At 42.6% G+C, this 27,695-nt stretch overlaps 1 protein-coding gene across 1 annotated transcript in view; it reads right to left on the bottom strand.

Moving 5' to 3' along the window:
* Positions 1-27,695, bottom strand: part of OTOGL (otogelin like) — a 939,358-nt gene that overhangs the window by 47,104 nt on the left and 864,559 nt on the right. Inside the window, exons 53-55 of the mRNA XM_085653920.1 lie at positions 11,272-11,450; positions 10,745-10,849; positions 2,906-3,025 (exon numbers count right to left, since the gene is read on the bottom strand). Coding sequence (XP_085510046.1) covers positions 2,906-3,025; positions 10,745-10,849; positions 11,272-11,450 — 404 coding nt within the window. The remainder of the gene's footprint in view (positions 1-2,905; positions 3,026-10,744; positions 10,850-11,271; positions 11,451-27,695) is intronic.

The following is a 27,695-nucleotide window of genomic DNA, read 5'->3' as shown; positions in this document are numbered from 1 at the left end:
ACCCAAATTGGGTAATAAATTTGACTTCTGAGATAGGTTTGTACACCTTTAATCATTTGTAAGACCCTTACCATGTTTGTAAAAGCCTAGAACCTTAATAACAATGGAGCTAATCTTAATATTTTTTGCTTGTTTGTAAATGTTGATAGAACTGGTACAAATATTTTAAATGTATTTACAGCTCACCCCATTCCTGTACCCATAGATCTGAACATTCTTTAAAATCAGTCTTGTATTTATTTTTCTAATTAAATGTTTGCATATGTTCTGCATTCTAGTAAAGAAATAGTGGGCCAGATGTACAACATGATTTTGCATGCACAAACGGGTTTGCAAACCCGTTTGCGCATGCAAAATCACTGTTGGCCATGTACAATTCCTAAATAGCAAGTAGCAATTTATTTGTGACTCGCTATTTAGGAATTGCGTGTAGCAATTAGGAAGGGGGTTCCCTTCCTAGTTGCGTCCGCAATGCTATGTCTGAATGGTTTGTGACCGCAATTGCGGTCGCAAAACACTCGCAAATTACCACCCTCTTCAAGAGGGTGGTAATGCAGTCGCAATTTGGAAGGGGACCCCCTCCACTTTGTGACTGTCTCTTAAAATATTTTTTAAGGGCAGGCACTGGCCCCAGAGAAAAATGAAACAAACATTTTACATTGTTCTTTTTTTAAATGCATCCCGTATTCCTTTAAGGAAAACGGGCTGCATTTAAATAAAAAAGCTGGTTTATTAAAAAGCAGTCCCAGGCATGGTGGCCTGCTGAGCCCAGCAGGCCACCATCCACGGGAGGGCTGGCATTCCCAAAGGGGGCTCATATTGCGAGAGGCTCATTAACATTAATGAGCCTCGGAATTTGCGACCCCATTGGGAATCGCAAAACAGTTTAATAACACTGTTGTACATTTCATTTAACGCCTCGCAATTTGCGACTCGCAATGAGTCATAAATTGCGAGGCGCTAAATGAAAGGATCATACATCTGGCCCACCAACTTTTATTAAGAAATTTTAAAATGCTAATTATTATGCACTTTATATTTTGACATTGTTTGTTTCCACATTATGATTATTCTATAGCAAACATGTTAAGCTCTTTTAAAGTTATTAATGTTATTTAGGAATGTAAAATACATTTAGGGTATTTGCAAAAATCCAAACTAGTATAACTTTAAAACGTAGCCACTGTATGTGAAAATGGTTTGTTTCTTAAAAATGTTACCTACAACATTGCAACTCATAAGTTTGATTTGGATATAATATTGTACGTTATTTAGAGGATTTATTAGAGTCATAATTGTGAACTTTCTTTTTCCAAGGAAATGTGTCCTTAGTTTAGTACATCAACTCTTTAGAACACAAAGATCAAAATCAAAGTACATAGAGAAAAGCAATTCCATATGGTGTATGATAATGATCCAAAGACAGAAAAGTTCCTTTATAAGACTTCTAATCATGTGGTATTCCTTTCATCCACTTCCTAGCATCCAATAAACTTTCAGAAGGATGCCATGCCATCGATGTTATATGTCTGAATATCCTGTGAAATATATAAATAAATTAGCATGCTTGATTACTCTCTTGGAATAAGGCCCTGTGTGGACGATTCAATTAATTTGAAATTGCATCCTTTCTATCATAGTAATCCTAAGGAAGAAATGTAATTTGTTTTGTATGAATACCAAATTCGAAGCAATCAATGGCACTATGATTTTGACATTACCTAGGAGCTTAGTCAAAGAATTAAGGTTCAAATGTTTTCTACAAGTGGGCAAGTGATGAGACTATGTGGGACTGCTCTCAAAGTTTTCATCTTCATTGGCAAATAGGCTATTTACCTAGCATTAAATTTGGCAGGGGACCCACAGGTTTGGCAGAGAGGATCAGTTGTCTGAGAAGCATTCTAACCTAGGGTCCAAAGGATTGTTCAACAGGGCCGGACTGGGATTGCATACCAGCCCTGGCAATGAGGTCCGACCGGCCTGGGTGGGTTAGGGGTGCTGGTGGGAATACTGCTGCTGCGTGTGCTTTTGTTACAAGGGGGCGATTATGCAGCACTGCTGCAAAACCGGCCCCCAGTGATAAAAACTGCCTCACCAGTCCGAAACTGGCCACCACCCTTCTGGCCTACCAGGGAAATACACAGTACCCTCTATGCCAGTCCGGCCCTGTTGTTCAATAACGTCTGCATACTATAGCCTGATGCAAAGATTGGGATTGGACAGCGATCCTGGGCATGTTCTTCTAAGATGTCCTATTTTTAAAACTGGTAAGAAATCAACATTGTAAAGCATCTGTTATGAGCACGGTTTTATGTACATGTACATATGGTTTTATGAACTGCATAAACTAATAAAGGAACATTTTTTTAAAGTCTGACAATAAGTGTTACTGTCTCATTAATTTTATTATCACCCGCCAGTGGTAATAGGATTTAGAAAAAAAGTGCTGGATCAGAAGCCACCACTTCATTCAAATGCCAAAACATTTGGAACATCACTTTAGAATTGTAGAACATGTGTAGTTGAAGATAACAGCAGTGTATTACAGGAGGTCGCAGCGCTTGTGAAAACATGACTTTTTATTTTGTTAAAATAAACATCCAGAATCTTTCTAACAACTTTAGAAAATAAATTAACTTATTCACATTCAAAACTTCTTAACTGTCTTGATTGTTAAACATATTTTTCCTCCAAAAACACCACCAAGTACAAAGTAGCTCTCACAGTAATTTACACTGTTATTAATCACACAGATAATGCAGTGTTTTCATGCATACGTAATTTGCTAATCCTTGTTTATCAAAACATTCTTACTCAACAACATGCAGTGTGTATTTGTGTAAGATTTACAAAGAAAAAACATTATCAAAATTAGAGGAGATGACTTAAATGACAAGGTACAAACCTTTAAACACTCAGTTTCATTAAAAGGAGGGCAGACAACACTAGAACCCAGAACCATTGCACCTACAGCAGACTTTGCACATTCATATTTAGTGCAGTTGGAGACCCATGTGCTCCCTACCTAAAATGTAAACAGAAGGGACAAAATTGTATATGCAATAATGTTGCATTGATCAACAATATATCCGAACTCTTGTTGTCTTTTACATTGATCTGCATTTCAAAAGTAATTGTTAGTTGTCAATTTTATGTTTCTTCAAATGTAAAAATTCAAAAAATTACAGAGATAAACATAGCTTATAAATTAGTACTAATGAGCTACAGATAAGGAAACACAACATACAAAGTATAATAAAACTATATTGTTCAGCAATTACAAAATGTGATTTCCCTTAGGTTGCACTCTACCGATGGAATTAACAACATGAGTGATATGCCTTTATGATGCTCCACTGTAGAACCCTTTCAAAAGAGCTACAAATACAAATATCATACAGGGCATGTCAATGCTGGTCATGCATGAGCTTCATAGTTTTATAAATGGTGATGTACCCTGTTTTAAGCATCTAGTGTTCAACTGCAGTGGATTGGTGTTGTGAGACTCCAAGAGGTAAAACAGAGTAGAAAATAATTCATTAAGAAAAGTTATGAATACCAGATAGTTATGGAGTGTATCTGGTCAATGATACTTATTTTATGGCTTCCAACCTGAAGAAAATTTGCCATTTGGGGCCCAATGAAAGACAGATGCATTCAGCACAAGCTAATGGATTGACAGATTAACAAACAGCAGTAGGACCGCATAAAATTCTTAAGGCTAAACTAAATCAACATGTAACTCTGCAGATCTTCACAAGTAATGGAGTAATCCAGTTTTGCAGGTGAGCTCTGGTAGATTTCATAATAGGCTTTTCTATCATCTCATAATAAAAAAGAAGTTAAAGTGTCAACCAATGGTCTACATTGATAATGGAATTTTTACTGCAAGGTTTATATTGCTCATCAGTGACAAAATTCTTTCAACATATAATCTTGCAATATATTTAACGTCAATCTTTTTTGTTCCTTGTTTTGCTTTAGTAGGTCCCTAAATATATTATATTTATGTGCTTTAAAAGCCTTAGGTGCAGCAATTTACCTTGTAATGCATGCATCCATCATACGCTCATCTAAAATGCTTCTGTAAGGCTTCTCCTCCGCCTTCACCCAGGATAACGCATGATTCCAGTCCTACAGTCTCTCTACTGGCTACCTATTGCTAGAAGGGAAATATTCAATGTACCCCGCATTGCCCATAGGGCCTCCCAATGAAAAGAAACACTTTACCTACAAGTTAAATCGAAGCAATACATACCATACAGAGCACTGCACTCCAGGGTTGCACCACTTTTCATCATATCATTTTACCAAAGGAAGTCTGTAGTAGGCACTGCTTTCTCAGTAAAAACTGCCAAGCTTTGGAACTCACTACCAGCCAACATTAGAAGCACCAAGGAGAATACAATTCCGAAGACAGTGGAAAACATGGCTATTCCTTAGAGAACTGCACCCCCCATTTCCTGGCAACAGAGCCCAGAAAATAGTTCCACCTTCAAGTGTAATCCTCACCTTTGAAGGATTGAAATACAAACAACTCAACCAACAAACTCCTTCAGTATGCAAATAAGTTAAGTAGTGCTGACCTATGATGTACTGTGTAATTACATGATTACGTCCTTGCTTATATAACAATTATGTCCCTCAATAAGGCCAAAACAGATTATGCAGTGTTCAGCAACAAATTATAACCGATACCTCTTAAATTCACATGAGACATATCTGCTATGAGGGTTGTCCATCACAAGCATTGTACAGCCAAAAATCCAGCCATCACCAAATGAACAAGCTTGGAATAACTGAGAGAGATCTGTCACACAATGCTCGAAAATTGGGAGGATTTTAATTTAGTGCACCTCTGCAGGTCCCAATTATCTAAACAATCTGACCACTTCTTTACATCTCACAAAGACATTCTCATATGGGATGATATTAAAGAATGTCCATCTCAAAAGATCGCTCCACTTCTCTCTCCCTCCAACCATGCCAGCTCAGGACCACAACTGTACACAAAATCTCAAATTGGATACCTCAGTGTAACCAGCTAAGCAGACTATATCATATGAAATACCATAAAGGGGCCTGCAGAGCTGTTCATAGCTACCAGCATACTGAAAGCAATAAAACTGTGCGTCTTTCTCTCACACTTTGTCATCAACACACTGCTACCTGCTGCGCCCCATATCATAATAACCACAACTCAGTAGTCAGCCCTCACATCATTGAAACACTTCCCACGTAAGTTAAAAAAAAGACATTATTTCAACCACACACTGCTCGTGGTGTAGCATGCTACTCATGTAGGCAAAGGCTTCAGCGCCCTACACAGGGTAGTAAAAGATCTTTACTGTCATTTAGTGTAAAGGTGACTTCGAAATCCTCTGTAGTTGGTGTATTAATATTGTAATGGTAGGACTGGTGATAATTGACATTTCTTTGAGTCTGAGAATACCATGCTTTGAAATCCTTTCCCAATGAAAGGGAAGTAAATGATGGAGGAGGAGTTGGCAACATTATCATTGTCCAAGTATTTGAAGAGCCTAAAGATCTGAATGCATTATAGAGAGGAGAGAATGGTTCAATTGAGGAGAAACAGAGGCACAATGTTGAGAGTGGGAGAAAGGTGCTAAGGGAGTACATTTTAATTATATAGGAAGGATGATGTTGTCCTCTGCAGTTTATTTTCCGAAGTAGGTAATACGATTATACTACTGAGTATTCATTCCAACAATACCATGGTATACCAATATTGAGTACACAATATCGAGGGACAAAATATTGAAGGTAAATGCATATAGGGAAGTATAGATTTTACATTTGCTAACTCCACATCTATGTACCTTAAAGATATATGTACCTCATAGATACATATATGTGGAGTTAGATATAGAAAATCTAGACTTACTTACCTATCTATCGATATCTTATTTTTGATATTCTGTCCTCGATATTTTGTCCCATTGATATTGCTGATTCAACATTCAGGGGGAACAGCAAAAGTATTGCCTTGGTATTCGATTGCAAGGGATTGCAAGAGTCACCAGAATACGATGGTTACAGAGGACCACAATGTTTGCCTATGTGGATGGTTCTGAGACTGTTGTTGTCTCTTAATGTATTGATTTTATAAATAAAGTAGTGGCTTATCTATATGAGTTTTTTAACCATATTGAGGATGTGTGCGTGGGTGTTTAATGTAATTTTCGACACAATTGAAGATATCCTTATTTTTGTTATTGATCTGAAACATGGTTTTAAGATCACAGTTAGATTTACCTTAATCAAGGTTTTGTTTGCAAGTTTGAACAACTGTTTTTAGTGAGGAAATGAAAGGGGGGTATGTAATGTGGTTCTAGTTCACATAGGTGAACTGCAGAAGTAACAAAGAGTATTGCAAAGAAAATCAGATTTAAGCCTGTTAAGAGGAAATATGCCTGGTAGCCCAACCGGTGTCTATTAACACCAGACAGCCTCAGCCCAGAGCATTTGAACAGGCATCCAGCAGTTTGATGTGCACTGCTGAGGTAACATAACTTTGGAGCCAACAAGGACTTGTACTGGCTGTACTGATATGAATTGAACTTGCATTTCTTTGATTCAACATTTACTGTGAGCTGCCTTCATGTACTTAGCTGTGTGAAGGTTTGCCACCGGAGGCTTTGTTGGTGGTGGGGAAACCGGTTTGGGTAGTGTCATTGTGAGTGTACTGAAACTGGAAATTTTAAACTCTGCTTAAGAGCCAACCATTGGCATTCACAGTTGAGGAAGACAGGTAATGCAGTGAAAGTAAAGGAAATTGGCAACATTGAAGCTTCCTGTAATGGAGGCATGAGTTTGGCCATTGGTAACTGTGGACTTTATGACTGGTAGGCAGCAACATTATTAGTTTTGGGGGCTGCGCATGTGCTATAATGCGACATTTGAAAAAACCTGTGTGCTCTTGCGGCGCTATTCTCCTGGCTCATACTTTTTAATTCCGCAAACACATGCAGTATTCTGGCTGTCGGCTGCTGCAGAATTCTTCGTGGACATTTCTACAGTGACGTGATTATTTTTTAATTGCCTGGGGGGCTGCACAGTTTTGCCACTAGAGGCAACGACTGTGCCTCTGCAGCGCGGGGGAGCACTTACATATGCAATGTAATCCTGTAGCCGTGTCGTCATTCAAACAATGTGGGGCGCAGTCTTGCCGGCTGTGTTGTGGTTCGAGCAGTGAAGCTCGAGAGCCAGCATCCTTCGAGTTCAGTGTGTTGTAAGGAGGGCATCACAGGATAGAGGATAACTGTGATGTATCAGCAACAGCTCTTTGCTTGTAATGCGCCTGAGACAGCGAAGCGTCAAGGCGTCCATGATGTGAAAGATTACATGAGTGGCTGATTGCTAGTGTTATCCTAGCAACATGGGTGCCTTGTGATCTATCGCAAGGTTTAAGGAAGTGCTCTGCAAGAGCTACGTGCACAGCTTCAAATTACAACTCTGCATGCCGCATTGGACAGTAAGTGTCCTGCAGTAAGTCTGGTCAAGGCTGACACTGCTGATGTGCACAGTCTAAGGATAACATTTAAACTTCTGTGTGAAGGTGATCAGTACCAGTACTCTTCCCCAGGTCAGAGTTGAACACGCATGCCAGTGCTGTTTGGGCAGTGGGCACGGGTGAGAGGTTGCTCACTGGACACTTGTACTGTTACTGGGTACTACTTTCCCTTGTCATGCCTTTTGATGTCTGAGTGCTATTATAAATTTGCTGCCTGTGGTTCTTTCATTATTTATGCCATGCTGGATTACCTCATTATGTGTATTTTTCTATTCTGAATTTCCTGTCCATATGTATATTCAATGCGGGTCTGGAGTTGCTGCATAAGAGTAATATGTTAGAATGTTCACTATTTGTCTGAATGTTTTTATGGGGAGGCTTTTGTTGATTCCTGTGTACGTGTATTGGAAGGCTGTTTTCCCCTGGCTACAGGGGGGGAGATAGTGGTGAAGGGTGTGGTTCTTCTGTTCTGATCTTCTGGTCCTGATGTGTGAGCATCTAAATCAATTCTTACAGGTTCTGATGATGGAGCAGGGATTCTGCAACCCAAACCGTATTTACATTTATGTGGCTGGTAATGGGCATTTGCATTGCACCTAAATCATTCTTGCTTGTATTTGTTCTGGGTTACCCGAGACATTACTTACTGCTATTGGTGATGGGGAACCTGTGTTGCACCCTTATCATACTAATTGTTACATGTCTTGGGGAATAATAAATGCACCCAGATGTTACTTACTGTTACTTGTGTTGGCCATTTGCATTTCAACTCAAACCATTCTTGTATTTACATATTATGGGGCATATTTCTTGCACCCAAATGTTGCTTTGTGTTGGGGCTTGTTAATTGCTACCCAAATAAATACTTACTTTACAACTACTTTGTGCTCAAACCTTTTCTTTCGGGCATATGTTTTGCACCTTATTAATTGTCAGGTGTATGGCACCCAATGGGGCACACATATTGCACCCGTGTGAATGGGGCATATGTGTTTCACCCACAGGGGCATATGTTTTGCACTTTATCATTGGGCAAGTGTATGGCACCCGTCGGGGCACACATATCTTGTCCTATACTGCAGAGTCGGTGACTGTATTATGAGGTATCACTTCTGTTGCTACTCCATATTTTATTGTCTGCCGACGGGAAAGGGTGTGGGTGTTTCTCCCGGGGGATGTATGTATGTGCAATTATTAACCTTGTATCTTTATTTCCTTCTCTGGTCCTTTCATTTGTATATATTGTGTGATTGAATTTGTACCCCCTTGCTTTGTTTTCATTTTTATGACTGTTGTGCATTACTGTATTATATGGTTTATAATTTCAGTTTTATCCATAAAGAAGGGGGGTGTGTGGCATCTTCATTTCCATACCACGCATTCTCCCATTAGTGTTATGTCACTTGCTGCTCAGTCAGATTGGCTGTGATGTAGTTAGAATGCAGATGTGTGCCTGGTTGAATGAATGTTAGTTAGAGTGTGTGGGCCGAGCAGCAAGGATGCTGCCCCGGGTGAGGCTTTCCTAGTACCTTCCTGCTTCCTTACTACTATCTTTACCTGTAACCTGAGACTACTATCTTAAGAATAAACCTTATCCTATTATCACCTTCTACTGGCTACCCTGTATCTTCATTGACCACAAGTATACCATGATGTGGCGGCTTAGATATAACAGGCTCAGATATAGCCTGGAGCGCTGCCCACTAGTCTGCCAAATATTTTGAGGCTATGGACTCTGCTCTCCTGGCAGTAGTCCACCTACCCTATTTACAGATCTTTGTCTAGCTGGAAGGAACCTTTCAAGCCTTTTCTACAAGCACTGGTTCAGCAGTTGCAGTAAAGGCTATGAAATTAGCCAAGTAGGTGCCATTTTTGTTGTGCCCACACGCAAAATATATTGGCTTTCCCGAAAAATTGAAAATGCTGAAAAACTAAAATGTATGGCCCTGATGTGCAAGAAGTTTTCTTCCTGTGTGTGGGGCCTCTGATCAGCTGCCAAGTTTTGCATTAACATTCCATGCAGGGAAATCTTGTTTCAATTGCCTCTCCACCGCAAGCAGGGCAGACGACTGTTACTATGACCTGCCAGCCAAATGCCATGTTGGGTCTGCGTTTTCCACTAGCACCAGTTTAGATTCTAATGGGGCAACTGAAACATTCCCACCATGCTAAATGCTTTAAATGGAAACATACAAGTGCAGGTACCCACTATTATATTTTGCTCTTCTCAAGTGCACTTGGTGCATGGAAGAGACTGTATATCTGAAAGAGGCTTAAGTGTTAGTTTGAAAGTGTCAAGGTGACAGTGTCATTTGTTGTGATAAGTGTGACTGAAAAAAGAGCTTGACGAAGTGGGTAATTGTATGGTGATTTTTAATTGCCTTGAGGTAATCCTTTTGTAGATCCTTGTTAGATCTTAAATTGAAAGAGAGAGAACTGTGGTATTTCAAGGGGCCATACACCCAGTGAATTGAGAAAGAGCAGGGCTGACATGACAAGGCACATGCTGATGCCTTTGAAGTGGGCTGGCACTCACATGCGCAAAGTGAGCCGCGGTAAAATGGTGAGGTCCAGCAGGTGTGTTGCATATGATTTGCAATAGGTCCCCTGACGACCTGAAATCCCAGAGGTAAAAGCTCTCGGTGCTGGAGATGATGACTCTGGATGTAAACTCAAAGAATTCAGAATGTGATAAGAAGGGGCTGAAACATCTGAGTAAAGCATACGATTATTTAACATATTAACTAAAGCAAGGTGACACACATCTGCTATGCTTAGCAAGTGTCCAGTACAGACATGAACTTGTTTCCATGGGTGAATGAACTAACCCTTAAACTACTCGGGTATATATATTTCTTTCTTTAACAACAATGCAAAAACAGCTGGGCACCATTTTATTTGCATGCAAATGCCTAACATCAGTGTCAAAATAAAAATATGACACAAGTGTACCAATTCAGTGATTGGGTGATCGTAGTCATATATTGCACATTAATCCTCCTTGGGTATGCACAAATTGTGTCTTTAGGAGAACATAATTGGTGACTAGTCTCTAAATCCTGTTCCACCGGCACGGATGTAATATAATGTATTGGTTGGCAGTTTGTGACACTGCCATCCCTTCCTCCCCTGCCCCTCTATGACACACATTAATAAAAGAGAATGTTACTTGTGTCGATTTATATATGCGTGAATTGAATTTGCACTTACCTGGTACATATCTAAAGTCCCATTCTCAGTATAAAAAGTACAAGACACATTTTTGCAGGTACCACAACACATATGGTGATCAGCTGATGGAATATATATTTGATGCTGTGAGAAAAATAAAGAATTTTCAGTATAATTTTAATTTGAGAGTGTGTTAATGTTCACGACCTGAACATCACAATAATGGTTATTTGTCAAATTGAAGGAATGTTTTTAAATAAAAAATGTCCTCAGTAATAGTCATTAGATGGCAGATTCATCTTCCAGCACTGTACTTAAGACATCACTTATAAGGAAGTTTTTCTGCAAAAGACTGACATCTCATGAGCTCACCTGTTTACTTCTCTGACTGGATAGCTGCATTTTCCTCAGCAATGCAACACAGCCAGTTCTTTGTGCTGTGCTAAGTGCATCAATCCAACACAGTGCAAAACTGGTTCTTGGAACATATTTCATGGGCAAGAGACTAGATCCTAAAATTACCAATAAAGTTTACAAAATTATTTTCGTCGTTCTAATTTACTTACCGACTCGCATCTTTCGGTGCAGTTAATAGTTGAAATAGTCATGGCATTAAAACCAGTAACATTATCTAGTTCTTTCAAACACTGTACTGTGTAGCAAAGGTCCCCATCCAAATACTGAATCATGGATTGGCCAGGATGCAAGATCGTTACTTCCTGAAAAACGCAGACATCTTTCTTTTCTAAGGAAGGAAAAATGAATTGTAATCGTGTTTGCCACAAAGGAATCGCACTCTGTATATATTCATGCTGTATATTCACAAAATATATTATAATCTGTTCGAAAACGTCGCTTGTCTTTCACATAAAGTATCGTAAACTAAGCATATTTCCATAGTTACGATTTTTGAAATTTAAAAGTATGTTGAATGTAAAAACCTGACAGCTATTGTCATAACAATAATTAAGAAATGATGAACAATATTATATTTATTGATCAAAATGTTTTGCACACAAGAGGATGATTTACACAAACTGCACCGCTTGTCCTTACGTGATTTTCTACCTTTTATGGGTCAGAGTTTGCAGTTTCAAATCACATAAGGGCTGCAAAGCCCATTGTGTATAATAGGATGCGTTTCAACTAACGCAGTGGTCTCTCTGGGAATGTATCCTGCCTGTTACCACTCACAAGTAAAGCAGGCATGCACAGTTGTGAAGCAGCAGGTATCACGCTCTTCACTCTGGGTACTGCGCACTCTTCTGTGCATGCACATACAGTGACTTTACATATGTGTGCAGGAAGCACCATTTATGTAGGGAATTAATACATTACATCATTTAGTTACCGAGGCATGTGTATGCACAAAATGGGCCTCGTGCAGTAGATTTTTAATATGTGCCTTCTTACTGAAACATGACTAGAGGATTCGGCATGTGTGTATTTGCTTTATAAATAATTGAAATTATAGATGAAGACGTTTTGTTTATAAAGTACACTGACTTGCTTGTTCTAAAATCATAGAGAGAAAAGCACAGTAAGGATATTTGTGGATTCAATCCACTAAAACACAGCTTGGGAAATTCCTGTGTTAGAGACAGTGAGGAAATTGTACTAATACTGTGAAAAGCGTCATGGTTGCTCTCACACTACACCCTTGCCAGGAAGACACACAGATACGTTTAAATACCTATTTAAAATATCTCTGTTTCACCCTTTGGCAGTATTGGCCAAGTTGAAGAATGACTTTTAAGAAGGTTCTCATCGGATGAAGATGTAAGAATATCCAAAAAGAACCACAGTTAAAAGAGAAAAAAGAATGTAAGGCTCCAATACATACAGAGAAAAGAAGCATATATGAGGCGACTGCCACAAAACATTTGTGAAAAAATATAAAAGTGTAATGCAATAAATACATTTAAAACTTTGTATCTAAACTCAGTAGGAACAAATACTACAATAGATAAAAGAAATAGGTTCACCATGCTCAGTCTATTTTAAAAAAATCCACTCCCCCTTTCAAGCTTCGCAACTCTTCACATTGTAAGGGCCTAGTTTTGTTTAGGAACATGGGTCCGCCTTCAACCCAAATAAGGACACTGACTCGGAAAAATTAATTTCCAATATTAATTTCTAAATTATTTACACGTCTTATGAATCCAACTTCCTTAAGATTTAAGAAGTATGTTCTTCTACATAACTTTTTACATTTTGTGTAATTTCAACCCCTTCCTCACAAGTTAATTATTTCATTAATTTACACTTCTAAAAATAAACATAACTAACCAACTAATTAAATATTGTCAATATTGGTCAGCGATTACAACACTTTGATGTACAGTGCAATGTATTCATGATATAATGTAATCACAAGCATTTGTAAATCCACATTTTTCACTCTTTCACAGCTGTGGCATTACGTCTCAATCTTCTTTCCAATATTCCTTGCAATCAGATAGATATGCTATTTTGCGATTTTCATGCTTATGAAATTAAAAACAAACCATGAACATAGAAAATGGCAATCAGACAAATTAGCATAGGCATAAATTGATAAATATAGGAACAAAATAAAAACAAAAGCTAAGGTGCATCCTGCAGACCGTGGCAACAGATGATGTACAGACAGCTTGAGCCTTAGCATAAAAATGAAAAATTTGCTTCCCCTAGTGTAACCGCAGATGACCACGGTGTGCCACTCACCAACCGTCTACACAACAAAACCATCTAATTTTAAGACCTTGTAAGAGCTGGCACAATCAGGCTAGATCGCAAACAAAATTGCCTCACAACAACGTACTAGAGCAATCTTTGGAACTAGAGGTAAGAAACTCCATAGGAGTGCCACAAGAATACCTCTTCCGCATCATACCAGCAATTGTTAAAAGAACAAGTTGCTTAACTTCGGTAACGATATATCTGTAAGAGACATATATTAGTTATAGATTCTGTTGGACTTGGCCCTTTTTGCAGGGTCATCCCTGAACTTTTTGCCTTCCTCCTGTATTGTTTCTGATCTGTTTTTGTTGGTTTTAGGACACTGGGCACTTTACAACTGCTGATCAGTGCTAAAGTGCATATGCTCTCTGTATAAATTGTTATGGTAATTGGATGTCCATAATTGGTATGTTTGTCTTACTAGTAAAGTCCCTAGTAAATTCCACTATGTGTGCCAGGGCTGGTAATGCAAATGCTACCAGTGGGCCTGCAGCCCTAATTGTTCCACCCACATAAGTAGCCCTAAAAAGAGATCTCTTGCCTGCCACTGCAGTGCCTGCACATAGTTTGTTAACTGCCTTGTTGTCCTGACAAGTGCACCCACTTGCCAGGCCTTACCCTTCCCTTTTTTTATGCACATCAGACACCCCTATAGTAGGCCCAAGGTACCCCCCTGAGCAGGGTGCAGTGTAAGTGAAAGGTAGGACATGTATTGAGGTGTGTACCATGTCCTGACAGTGAAATACTGCAAATTTCGTTTTTCACTGTTGCAAGGCCATCTCGCCCATAGGACAGAATGGGGAATGCTGTGTCACATGTTTCCAGCATATCTTCCCATCAGCATAAGAGGGAGAGATGGAGTTTAGTGTGCCTGAACTTAGAATTTAATAACATATCTTTTTGTGAAGATGGTTTTTAAATTGTGTGTTTAGAAACCACTCTTTTAGAAGTGACTGGTTTCTTGTCTTAACCATCCTACGTGCCTCTGCCTGGTTGTGTATCGACTGTCCGGGTTTGGATGTGACATGGTCTGGGGAGGTGTCCTGACACCAGGGAGGAGTAGGTGAGACTGCAAAAAAGCTGGCCTGCACTTGGTGTGGTGGGAGGAGTAGCCCCTGGATGTGAAGAGGACTGTGTTGCTGCCACAAAAGGATGGCTCCACCTCCTGCGGAGTGTCTGATGCCCAGACCCTCACTATCAAAGGAAGAGGGTGTGCACTGGCAGGAAGACACCCAGCACTGGTTTGGACCAGGCTCAGAGCCCCCTGAACACAAAGACTTCAAAGGAATTTAGAGGTATAAATGTGAGAGCTGAAACACCTGAACTCAAGACTGAAAAAGGATTGAAACTACTTTGTGATCAAGAGCAACCTCTGCCAAAGAAGAACAGCTGAAGAGACTGAAGAAAAGGACTGCCCTCGTTGTGTGTTCTGGGGCTGGCCTGCAGTTTGCTTATTTGACTAAGGAGAGGACAAGGGACTTTGCTGTGTGCTGTGTCCTGAAGAAACTTGTCTCCAAGGGCCCGAGGAGAGCTGGTCCCCTGTTGTGGAAACTCAGGAACATCAAAGTTTCCAACCGTGTCTCAGCGACGCTTGGTGTGTGTGCTTTTGCACGCCTGAGACTGCCGTGTGGTCTGTGGTGCTGTTTACGAGGTGCCCCGTGACCACATTGCCCCCGCAGCGTGAAACATTGTCCACGCAGCTGCATTGCTGTTTGTGGCCCGAGCCGTCATCGTACCTGAGGCTGTGAGTAAGTATCGCCGCCGCTGGCCCGTGCTGCAACGTGCTAAAGCATTTCTTGAAGCTAAGGAAGCTGCAAGGTGAAAGGGATCGTGATCGTTGTTCACCAACAGGAATCTGCCCAAGATCGTCAATGAAGAAGAAGGCAGTGCCGTAAACTGTCCGGCTACAGTGTCGCCTAGCAATGGAGCTGCAATGTCATTGGGACCGCCCAGCAGGACTTCCGACAAGCGGGGGGAGAGAGAGAGCGAGGCAGCGCACCCCCCAGGTAAGGCTTGGACTCCGGTCGGGAGCCGCAAGCGTCTGTGGCCTGGGGAGGCATGCAGGAGGAGTACAGGGGTGCTCCGATCTCTCTCCTGCTGCACCGCATTAGACGCGCTGAGTCCCTGAGTGGCCCGTACCTGTCCAGCAGTACCGGGGCCGCCCCTTTAAGTTTACGACTGTTGTCTCTGTTGTTGGGGCCCAGTGGTGCCCAAGCTGACCACGCAGGTTGGCTTATAGCATTATTCCTTGCATTACGAACTGCCTTATGCTTGCATAAAGAACTGCCTTATTCTTGCACTAAGAACTGCATTATTCTTGCATAAAGAACTGCATTATTCGTGCATTACGAACCGCATTATTATTGCATTACGAACTGCATTATTCGTGCATTACGAACTGCATTAGTACTTGCATTAAGGGCTGTCTTATTTCTACATTACGAACTGCATAGCATTGCTTTAGGACTGCATTACATCATCGTGAACTGCTCATTAATACCGCAAGAACCTACAAGTGATTGTTGGCCTATTAACCGGCAAAGTGAAATATAACAAATACGCATATGTTGGATCTCTATCTTTTGGTCTCATCGTATTTCTTTTGATAAAGATACCTCTATTTTTATAAAATCAGTGTGGTGTCCAATTGTGGTGTTATCACAGTGTTACTGGGAGTGTGGTTGCAAATACTTTACACAAGCCTGGCTGCTCGTGCTAAACTACCGGAGGGTGAGCAGGGGTTATCTAAGAGTGTGCCCCTCCTATTCCTGACTAGAAGCAAGGGTCCCTATTTGGACTAAGGTACCTACCTCAGCCAACTAGAGCCCCCCTGTTCTAACAGATGCCTTACCTTAGAATTACCCCTAGGCGTCAAACTGGAAACTGAGAATTTTTCTTCAGCAGTACCTCTGCACGTCGGTAGGTGGCGTCGGTCAACTCCATGTTTGTCGTTGGCGCTGTAATCACCGGAATGATGTCGCAGTATCTGCTTAGACGCCGTCCTGGCGTGCTGGGGTCAGTTCTTTACACAACATTCCACGCCAAAAGCTCAGAGCCATGCAAGACACTGACCACTGGTGCACAAAACTAGGGCCCTGAAAGGGAGTCCCTTACTCTAGAAGTCAGTTCGCAGAACGGGGAGGATTGCTGGAGCGGTAAGGAATCTATAACTAAAATATATCTCTTACAGATATATTGTTACTGAAGGTAAGTAACATGTTCATCTGAAAGAGACTATTAGTTATAGATTCATTACCTTAGAATAGATACCCCAGCAATACCAACCCAGGAGGTAGGTCTGCGAACTAAGTTCACACCAGAAAGTCCTGGAGAACTGAACGACCAAAGAAGCCGTCTCTTCGGACTTGACTATCTAGGCAATAATGCTTAGTGAACGTGTGCAGTGATGCCCACGTGGCTGCCTTGCAGATGTCACTGAGGGGGACTCTACGTCCCAAAGCAGTAGTGGCTGCTGTCGCCCTGGTGGAATGGGCTCGTAATCCTACTGGAGGCTCCTTTTTCGCCAAGGAATAACAGATTTTAATGCAAAGAACGACCCATCAAGAGATGGTTCATTTTTGCACGGCCTGACCTCTCTTGGTGCCAACATAGACAACAAAGAGTTGATCATCCATCCGGAATTGTTTTGTGCGATCCAGATAAAATGATTGCACGTGCTTTGGATCCAGATGGTCAAGCCTCTACTCCTCCTTAGAAGCATGCGGGGAGAAGGTGGGCAAAGTAATGCTCTATCCTATGTGGAAAGAGGTAACCACTTTGGGAAGACAAGAAGGTCGAGTTCAAAGAACAACCTTGTCCGGATGAACAGCAAGGCGAGGAGGTTTAGAAGAAAGAGCCCGAAGCCCACTCACCCTGCAAACAGAGATGATGGCAACCAGAAAAGCAGTCTTTAAGGTCAAGAGTCTGAGAGGAAAATTATATAGTGGCTCGAAAGGAGCACACATGAGGTAAGTTAAAGACCAGATTCAAGTCCCACTGGGGCATTACGACAGGAATAGGAGGAAAAAGGTGAGTAATGCCCTTAAGAAATCTATTTACAATAGGGGACTTGAAAAGAGAAAGCTTATCAGGAAGGCGAAGAAAGGCCGAAATGGCCAAAAGGTAGTCTTTAAGGGTGTCCAGAGCAGAGCCCTGCTAGGTCAAAGAAAGAAGGAAGAGGAGAACCTCTGAAAGAGTGGCAGAAAAGGGATCCACAGCCTTTGATGTGCACCATGCTACAAATTTGTTCCATCAAGAGGTGTATACCGTTTTAGTGGAGAGATGCCTGGCTACCAGGATGACATTACAGACCTCGGGGAGGAAGGTCAAAAGCTGGCAACTGTCGCCACTCAATCTCAACGTAAGGAGGTGGAGGCTGGACAGGTTTGGGTGGAGAACCGTCCCCTGCTGCTGCGACAGAAGATCCTCCCGAAGAGGCAGTCTGATCGGAGGATCGATGGCCATATTCAAGGGCTCCGGATACCAGACTCTTCGTGCCCAATTCTGGAGCCACAAGAATGACTTGGGCCCAGTCGCGCTTGATCTTCATCAGCACTCTGTGCAGAAGTGGTATAGGCGGAAAGCCATATAGAAGACCGCCATTCCACTCGCGGCGAAAAGCGTTGCAGAGCGAGTGCCGCCTTGGAAATTCCAACGTGCAGAACTGCTGACATTGTGCGTTCTCTTCTGTGGCGAACAGATCTAACCAAGGCTCACCCACTGCTAAAAGAGACCTTGCACCACCTCCAAGTTAAGACACCATTTGTGATCCATCATTCACTGGCAGCTGAGTTTGTCCGCCCTGGCGTTCAGGGAACCAGCCAGGTATTGAACCACCAGGACCATGCCCTGATGTTCCAGCCACATCCGGAGGCATAGAGCCTCTTGACATAGGGTCCACGACCCCACCTCGCCTTGTTTGTTACAGTACCACATGGCGGTGGTGTTGTCCGTGAACACTTGCACTACTCTTCCATTGACAGAAGGATGGAATGCTTTCAGTGCAAGATGGATCGCCCGGAGCTCCAGCAGGTTGATGTGGAGCCAGGACTCCACTGGAGACCAGAGGCATCTGATCTCCGCCTCTCCCATGTGGCCACCCCATCCCAGAAGTGACGCATCTGTCCACCAATGTGAAGTCTGGTTGGGAAAGGTAAAGGGATTGGCGTTGACCCAATCCTGGTTCGTTAGCAACCACTGCAATTGGTGTGTAGTGACCTCCGAGATCTGGACAACATCGGAAAGATTCCCCTGGTGCTGCGCCCACTGGAACTTCAAGTCCCACTGCAGAGCCAGCATATGCCACTTGGCATGGTCCACCAGCAGGATGCAGGAGGCCATGAGACCCAGCAGCCTCAGGGTCATTCTCACCAAAATCCGGGATAGAGGCTGAAACATCAGTATCATAGCCTGAATATCCCGGACCCGCTGCTTGGGAGGATAGGCCCGAAACTGTGCTGTATTCATAACTGCTCTGTTGAAAAGGAGCTTCTCAGAGGGAATTATGTGTGACTTCGGCACGTTGATAGTGAACCCCAGAGAGTCCGCCATACTCTGGATGGGGAAACAACAGCCTGGGGGCAATTCGCCTTCAACAGCCAGTTGTCGAGTTAGGGGAAGACTGGAACCCCTGATCTGCGCAGATGTGCTGCGACCACTGCCATCACTTATGTGAACACCCGAGGGGCGCTGGTAAGGCCTAAGGGGAGCACAGTAAACTGAAAATTCTCATGGCCTACAGTGAACTGTAGGTAATGCCTGTGGGCCGGCAGGACGGGGATGTGAAAACAAGTGTCCTGCAAGTCCAATGTTACAATCCAGTCTCCATGGTCAAGGGCAGACAAGACCTGAGCCAATGTCAACATTTTGAACTTCTCCTTCCGGAGGAAGTGGTTGACGTCCCTGAGATCCAAGATAGGACGCAGGCCTTTGTCCTTCTTGGGCACCATGAAGTAGTGGAAATAACAACCACAACCTACTACTGGCACAGGAACTCGCTCGATGAGCTGCAACTTCCTGAAGGAGAAGGACCAAGTGATCCTCTGACATGCGATGGACTGTTGATGGCATAGAAGGAGGGGTAGTCTTGAAGGGGAGGGAGTAGACCCTTCGTACTGTCTGCAGAACCCACCTTTCCCACATGATGTTGTGCCAGTGGGGGAGATGATGGCGAATCCTGCCACTCACTGGCAACTGGTGGCCCTGAAAGGTTGGACTAGGAAGGCTTGGAGGCCGTTGCAGAGGGAGCACTGGTGGACTGACCTGCCTCCTGGCCCCCAGACCCACAGTGATGGGTCCCACGTCCCCAGCAGCGCAGAGGTTGGGTAGCTTGCACTGGCCTGTGGCCCTGGGTGGAACGTAGTGGGGCACCCCTTCCGTCCCAAAGCTCAGCCCAAACACCAACTCCGCTCTCAGCAAGCAAGAGCTGTGAAATTGCTCCCATTTGCTGAGACCAGAGTTTTCATCTCTTTCCCTGTCCACTGTCATGCGGGCAGGGAAACAGATGAAAGGATTGTTCTCACAGACAGGAAGCTGCATGTCCAGCAGCTCGCTGTCTGTGAGAGCAATTGCTGGCTCCTGCAGAAGGCGTGGAGTCAGCAGGGACCACAGGTGATAAGAGATTCCCTTGAGGTCCCAGCAGGGGTAACTGGGTGGGTTCAGCACCCACAATGAAAATGTTGGGCCTGGGGGATGGGGTCGCTGGGCCCAAACTTGGCTTGGGGAGGGGGGCCACATGGCCTCCTCCCCCATTTGTTTGTGGCCAGGCCCCAGGGATAGGGTCCTTGGGGACAAAATTGGCCCAGGGAGGGTGGCCATGCGGACCCCCGCCCCATTGAATTAAGGCCGTGCCCCGGGAGATGGGGTCCCCAGGGCCATAAATGGCCCAGGGAGTGGGACCATGTGGCCTCCCTCCTACTTTTAAAGAAAGTAATTGGCCCCTGTGAGGTTGTGGTCCCTGGTGCCCAGGGGGATCCACATGGGCCCCTGCATAATTAGCTCTGTGGAGGTGGAGGTCCCCGGGGCATATGAAAGGCCCAGGAAGAGAGTATGACCTTTTCTTTGGAAAAAATAAAGCTCCAGGGAGGGGGCATTCCCTGTGACTCTTGGAGCTTAATGGAGGGGATTCTCTTCAGCCCCCTCCTTAATATCAGTAAAGCCCAGAAGGAGGTGGTGGTCCTCCGGGTTTTTAGGTGGGAAAACAGAGAGCAGAAAAGACAAAATAGAGGGCAGAAAAAAGAGCAGAAAAGGCAAAACAGAGGGGAGAAAAATGAGCAGGAAAGGCAAAACAGAGGGGAGAAAAATGAGCAGGAAAGGCAAAACAGAGTAGACGAGGGCAAAACCTAGAGCACTCAGACACTCACACACCCACTCACAGGCCCACTTAGAGACTCATGCACCCATTCACAGACCCAATGAGACACTCATACACCCACTCACAGACTCACTCAGGCACTCATCCACCCACTCACAGACACACTCAGACTCTGAAGCACCCACTTACAGACACACTCAGACACTCACATACTCAATCACAGACCCACATGTCATTTGAGGTGCCATAAATGGCCCAGGGAGTGGGACCATGTGGCCTCCCTCCTACTTTTAAAGAAAGTAATTGGCCCCTGTGAGGTTGTGGTCCCTGGTGCCCGGGGGGATCCACATGGGCCCCTGCATAATTAGCTCTGTGGAGGTGGAGGTCCCCGGGGCATATGAAAGGCCCAGGAAGAGAGTATGACCTTTTCTTTGGAAAAAATAAAGCTCCATGGAGGGGGCATTCCCTGTGACTCTTGGAGCTTAATGGAGGGGATTCTCTTCAGCCCCCTCCTTAATATCAGTAAAGCCCAGAAGGAGGTGGTGGTCCTCCGGGTTTTTAGGTGGGAAAACAGAGAGCAGAAAAGACAAAATAGAGGGCAGAAAAAAGAGCAGAAAAGGCAAAACAGAGGGGAGAAAAATGAGCAGGAAAGGCAAAACAGAGGGGAGAAAAATGAGCAGGAAAGGCAAAACAGAGTAGAAGAGGGCAAAACCTAGAGCACTCAGACACTCACACACCCACTCACAGGCCCACTTAGAGACTCATGCACCCATTCACAGACCCAATGAGACACTCATACACCCACTCACAGACTCACTCAGGCACTCATCCACCCACTCACAGACACACTCAGACTCTGAAGCACCCACTTACAGACACACTCAGACACTCACATACTCAATCACAGACCCACATGTCATTTGAGGTGTCATAAGTAATGTCATCAGTGATATCACTGACTATGTCCTGAGTGATGTAGTATGTGAGGTCATAAGCAGTGCATTGCGGGGGCGGAAGTTATAGTTAGCTATAACTTCTGAAATTCACTGGTTTTGTACGAGTGAAATGAGAGCCTAACTATAACGTTCCCTTTTTTCAGTGACTATATATATATATATATATATATATATATATATATATATATATATATATATATATATATATGTATATATATGTATATGTTTGTAGTTCGGGTGTAGTTTCCATAGGAAGAGTGTTTTTTCATTTGCCATTGGTAGACAAGAATATTTACAGTGCTAGTACACCCTTTGTGGCTAGGAGTATGCTGCGTAAGTCCTAAAACCATTCAATCACTGACACACATTGATACACAAATGCATAAACATGCAGTCAAGCTAAAACGTGCACATACCATAACAGCAGAACAAAAAGAAACAAGGACTAACACACAATACCATAGACAGGGTTTCATAACACACCCAGACAATTGCAGATACATTTAGATAGGCAACCCCACAGAGACACGTACACAGTGAAATACACAGACATACAAAATGCACTATGAAAAATGCAAACACAGAGAAACACGCTAGTAGATGCATAACGTCTCTCATGCAAGTAGACAAAATCTTTTTGAAGACAAGCATACATACTTATTGACGGAAGGACAACAAACTATAGGAATGGAAAACCACACAAAGATATATGCATAGCCACATGAACATAGAGATTGGTACATAAATATACACAAAGATACTGTCATAGCCCCTGACTTAAATTGCATCATGAGTACAAACATGTGGCAGTCAGTGCTTGTGAATTCTAAAACATCGTATATTATTCAACAGGAAGCTATCTTCAGTAATAGGAAACCACTCTGTATCACCTCACGGAATTAGTGTATTCACTCTGTCCCAAAACGTTTTTAATGTAACTTTTCCAAAATTTATTTTTTTAATTGTAATTGTTTTTATTTAATCTTTCAAATTTATTTGGGACAGCATGAACTAATACATCCTGTGACTGATACATCATGGTTCCTATTGCTGCAGATAGATTCCATTTCAGTTTTATATCATGGGTTAGAATTGACAACAGAGCTGGGGTATCAGAACTTCAAGGACGACCTCGATCAGTGCTTTTGCCAGCATGTTTCATTTTGACTGACATATTCGAATACACTCTGATTCAAACTCACATTCACTGAAACAGGCTGACACTCAAACTGTAACCTACACAATCTCATAGAGACTGGCAATCAGTAGCACCCACAGCATAAAAATTCACCTGCAGAATTGCTTGCCTGTAACATTCATGAAGGAAATATGCCTTGCCCTATTACAGAAGATGCGTCTAAGGCTGATTCTCTTCCCAGTAAGCACACTATCTGGTACACTCTATTGGTCATTTTCAAGGCAACAGTCACCGATATTAGAAATTGGAAGAGAGCATCTATCGCCTTTATGATGGCACATTCAATCACTGCACTTCATAGGGGGTTTCGGTTGGAGGATCAACTCTCTGCCTGTGAATAAGGCTGGTGGTACCCAAGGAAAAACATGAGACGCTGTCTATATCTATATACCAATACACTATGTCTTTGGAAGGGAAACTAAGAGGACCCCACCCTCTCATGCGAGGAATGACCAAGAAGAGCTGCGGCTTTACATTCAAAATAATCACCACTTTTTATTGCTACATCAAAAAACATCTCCATACAGGAAAATATTGTATCTAATATAGTAGATCACAAGAAAAGAGAAAGAAAAAATATGCTTCACTTTGTATCAAAATCATAGATCATACTAAGCAAATTTTAATAAGTGTTTGAAATGATGAACACTTCTTTGAATGTTTAATTTACATTGTTCTTCTGGATCTCCTTGACTTGCCACTAAGTTGTACAGATATGACAGACACTGAGACTGCACTTCTTTGAGCATCATAAGTGAGGAGAAGAATACAAGTGTAATGGTGTGCTATGTCTGTACTGAATTGAGCACAACAGATAATGATGCACTCTGTAATTGGTTGCAGTTGCTGCAGTTTTTAGGTCAAGCATGAGCTAGCTCAAAAGCGCTGCTCTGCAAAGAGCTGTGGTAGTTCAGTATGGAGAGAAGCTTCGCCCACTCCCCCGCCCTTTTTTTTTCTTTGGCTTGTGTGTTTGTCCTTTGTAAACACTGTCTTCTGATTCAGATTCATTATGAGGCTTGTTAGTCCCTCCTTAGTAGGGCCATGTCGTCATTTGTATCCTCCCATGGCTACTGGCCCCTTTACTTGGTGGTTACATGGTACGTGTACTTTTTTAAGGGGGACTGGTGCCTATTGTCGTGCGTGTATTTTGTAAATATGGACAAAAATATATATATATATATATATTTATTTTGTAGTTGAAACAGCTTCAGAACTTTTCGAGAGAGGTTGACACAGTCCTGTGCAATAAAGTGTGCCCCGAGTTACTGAGGTGACAGTGGCAGTTCGAGGCTTATTTTAATGAGCGGTGTTTGCTTTTATGCCCCAGTGACGCACCCTTGTAGTATCTGTTTGCTGTGATCAAAGTGTGGACTTTGGGGTGGGGATGCCTACTTGTAACAATGTGATTCCTTTCCTAGTGGGCTCTCACCGTCCCCCTCTTATATTTTCAAAAAGACACCAGCCCTAATGAATGACTCCCCTTGTGAGCTGCACGCTGGGCCGGGTGGGGGGAGAAGTGGGCAGTAACCCGGGGCCACCATTAATGCCCTCCTAACCCCATCTCTCACCATCACTTTTAGATGCGCTCCCTCGGAGGGCTCGTCTCTGTAAATGGGCCATTGGGCCAATCTGGAGGGGCAGCCAGAGCTGAGAGGATTTGTGTGCGGAGGAGAGGGTGGCTTCTGGGTGAGGGGGCAGGTCACGTGGTGCACACAGAGTTCCGCGCCACACAGGGCCTGGGCGCAGTGAAGTCAGCACTCCTTTTTTGTGTGCGCAGCCATTGTTTACCTTCTGAGGGAAATCTCATATCTCTCTTTGCTTTGATTAAGGTTACAGTCCAGACCAGTGAAATGTTTCTCTCTGCCAACGAGGGGCCCATGCAGGACAGAGAGAAGAGCCCCAGAGCTTTGCCTGCCAGGTGAGTTTTACACCTCTTTTTTACTTTTTTTCACTGGAAGTTAAATGCTCTGAAAATGTAAGTGTTTGGATAGCGCACAGATAAAAATGATTTTTTTTTATACAATAGATTTGATTTTTAAACTCCAAAATAGATACTTCATTCCCATTAACTCACCTTTGTTTAAACATTTTCCAATTACACAGTCGCGTAATCAAGATCATTTTGACAATACAAAAAAGTGCAGTAAAATTTACTTAGCTCTTTAGCCAAATCCTTCACATTATATTTATGTAATGTGCACTAGAAAGTAAAAATGGTCTTTAAATCATTGTATGGCGTCATCTGATGTTCTCCTTTTATAACGTTTCTGGTAGATATTTCAAAGTATTATTCGAAAGGGGTGCATTGTTTTCAGCCTCTGCCAATTTAATAAAAATATTTCATCCAGCAAACACTATTTGGGCCGTTTTCCCTGCGCCCTGTACTCATTAAGCCCCGACTGGCCCGTGCCCGGCTCCCAGAGTGGAGATTTTCATCAATTAATATGTTAATATGATTAGGAAAATCTCCTCAGAAAAAAAATTAATTCAAGTGTATTATATATTGATCTGCAAAACTTGTTTAACAATCTTTATTGACAAAGATCAGAGCTGGCAGCACTGAACATAACACTCAAAAGCCCCACCTCCCCCATCCGTTGTGCAGCACTCTGGAGGAAATTCCTGACCTCCTTTCCATGGAAAGGACTTCCCTATATTTCCATTTCTCAGTCACCTCTCCTACTGAGCAATGCTATGCATAGCTAATCGGTGGACACCTCGTTGTGACTGAACTATCTTACATCTAGAGTACTACACAGATGACGTCAGACCACAAAAATGGCTGCACAGCATTGGAGGTGAGTGGTCTAGCATCATAACGTAGATCTATTCATGAAACAAGATGCTCTGAGCAAGAGCTTCTACCCACGCCTAGCACTCTTCTTATAAAGAAGCTAGCAGACACCATGTGTCTATGCTTGTGGCAGGTCTCAAGATTTTGGGTATGAAGTCCACCAACCCCTGGAGTATCGCACTGAAATCAGGTCACTTCCATTAAAGACAATTTTGTAAGGATTGGCCTCCTGTTTGTGAGCAGAACTGTCTGACTAAGCAGAAGCCTGATGATCAAACTGGGTGGTAATGCCCATTATAATTCAGGTACGTGACAAGCTAACTGGATGTTAACAAATATTTAAGTAGAACTCCCAGGAGTAGACTGGGTTGTAATGTTCTTGAGAGCAGATAGAGTAATTTTAAAAGTAATCAAAGGCAATTGACCCACACAGTTTGCAGTTCTTGAGGCAGCGAGAAAGAAGAGTGCATACAGAATGATACTGTAGGAAATTCACCTTTTCTCCGTCGTCACCCAGGATTATTTGCCTTTTGGTGGACCATATATTATTGCTCGCTATAGTACTGTGCATTAAACCTCCTTACCAGTGTTGCAGTGCTTGTGCTTCCCCTCTAAATGTGGTTAAATTGCCACATTCCAAATTGATATATTCAAATTGCCTATTAGTAAAGTGTACCCAGGTCCTGGGCGTTGAATGCCAGCAGTAGACTGCAGCACATATTGTGCCATCCACTACAGTGGCAGTGCAAACATGGCTTCAGGTCTACTCTGGTAGCCTGACTGCAGCAGTGTAAAAAGTATAACTCAGCCTGTCAAAATAAACCAGTTTGACAATTCAAAACCTTAATTTTAAATATTTATAAATCACCCCTATGTAGGGATTATAGCCCATGAGGCATGGTGCATGGTATTTAAAAGTAGGGCATGTAGAAACTTCATGTTACACATGTCCTTGCAGTGTTTAGACCCCAAAACCAAAAACCATTTCACTGTACTAAGGCTGGCTGTTTCATTAGAAAGCACTGGTATGCTTTATTATATTTAATAATGCTATCTTCAACTGGGAAACAGCTTCAAAAATAATTCAAGGACTCTTTTCATTAATTATAAAAAAATCCAATTTAGTTGTACAATCATAATGTTAATAATTATTAAGGAAAAGGTACTTTCAGAAAGTTACATTTTCCCTCCCTAAAGCCTCTGGAGACTAATTTGCATTAACATCCAGCTGCTACCCTCTGCTCAAGTCCTGATGAGGTGCAAAATTCCTCACAGGAGCTACACAATAGGTAACTGTTAATAAAAGTGTCAGAGTCTGCTTGACAGGTCTAGTGGGTTTACATATAACGCTTTGGGGTGCACTTGCAAAGAATGAAGGACAGTGCCAAGACCATTGTTGTGTGTGAATTTCCTGGTTGCAGGAAAACCCTTCTTTTATCCTTCTGTTTCAGAGTTAATTGGGCTTTTATTGGAGTCATAGTGGCTGCTTGAATCAATCTGAATTTTGATGTCAAATGTGGGAAGATCCTTGGATTACCGCAGTACACCTTGTACAGAGTATACAACAAGCTAAAGAGGCCATTCCTGCAACTGCCCAACTGACCTGTGGCAACATGACCTGAACTGGCCCCTGCTGTTGGCCTCGTCTTGACACCCTGTGAGTTTCTAAGTGCCTCCCCAGAGGTAATTGGCTTGTGTCATTGTCCTTCGTAACTGCTGGCTTCCAAGTCATTATTAGGCTTGTATTGTAAATATCTCCTTGGTACCGCCTTGTATACATCTGTTACCTCCCATAACGACTGGACCTTTTACTTGTCTTGTTACACGGTCTGCTTTATCTTGGCTGTGAGCACTATTTTGTTGAATAATTTACCCCTAAACCACCAACTACGTTGCAGTACTAATGACAGTCCACTTTAACTATAGCATCCGCATTTCTTTCTTTCTTTCTTTATTTATTTTAGCATCGCGGTCCGCTTTAAGTATAGCGGTCGTGTGTACTTATTTAT

This window comes from Triturus cristatus, chromosome 4_1 (genome assembly GCF_964204655.1).
Source record: "Triturus cristatus chromosome 4_1, aTriCri1.1, whole genome shotgun sequence".
NCBI lineage: Eukaryota > Metazoa > Chordata > Amphibia > Caudata > Salamandridae > Triturus > Triturus cristatus.
The sequence above is the reverse complement of the archived record's forward strand: the minus strand, read 5'-3'. Positions and strand labels throughout refer to the sequence as shown.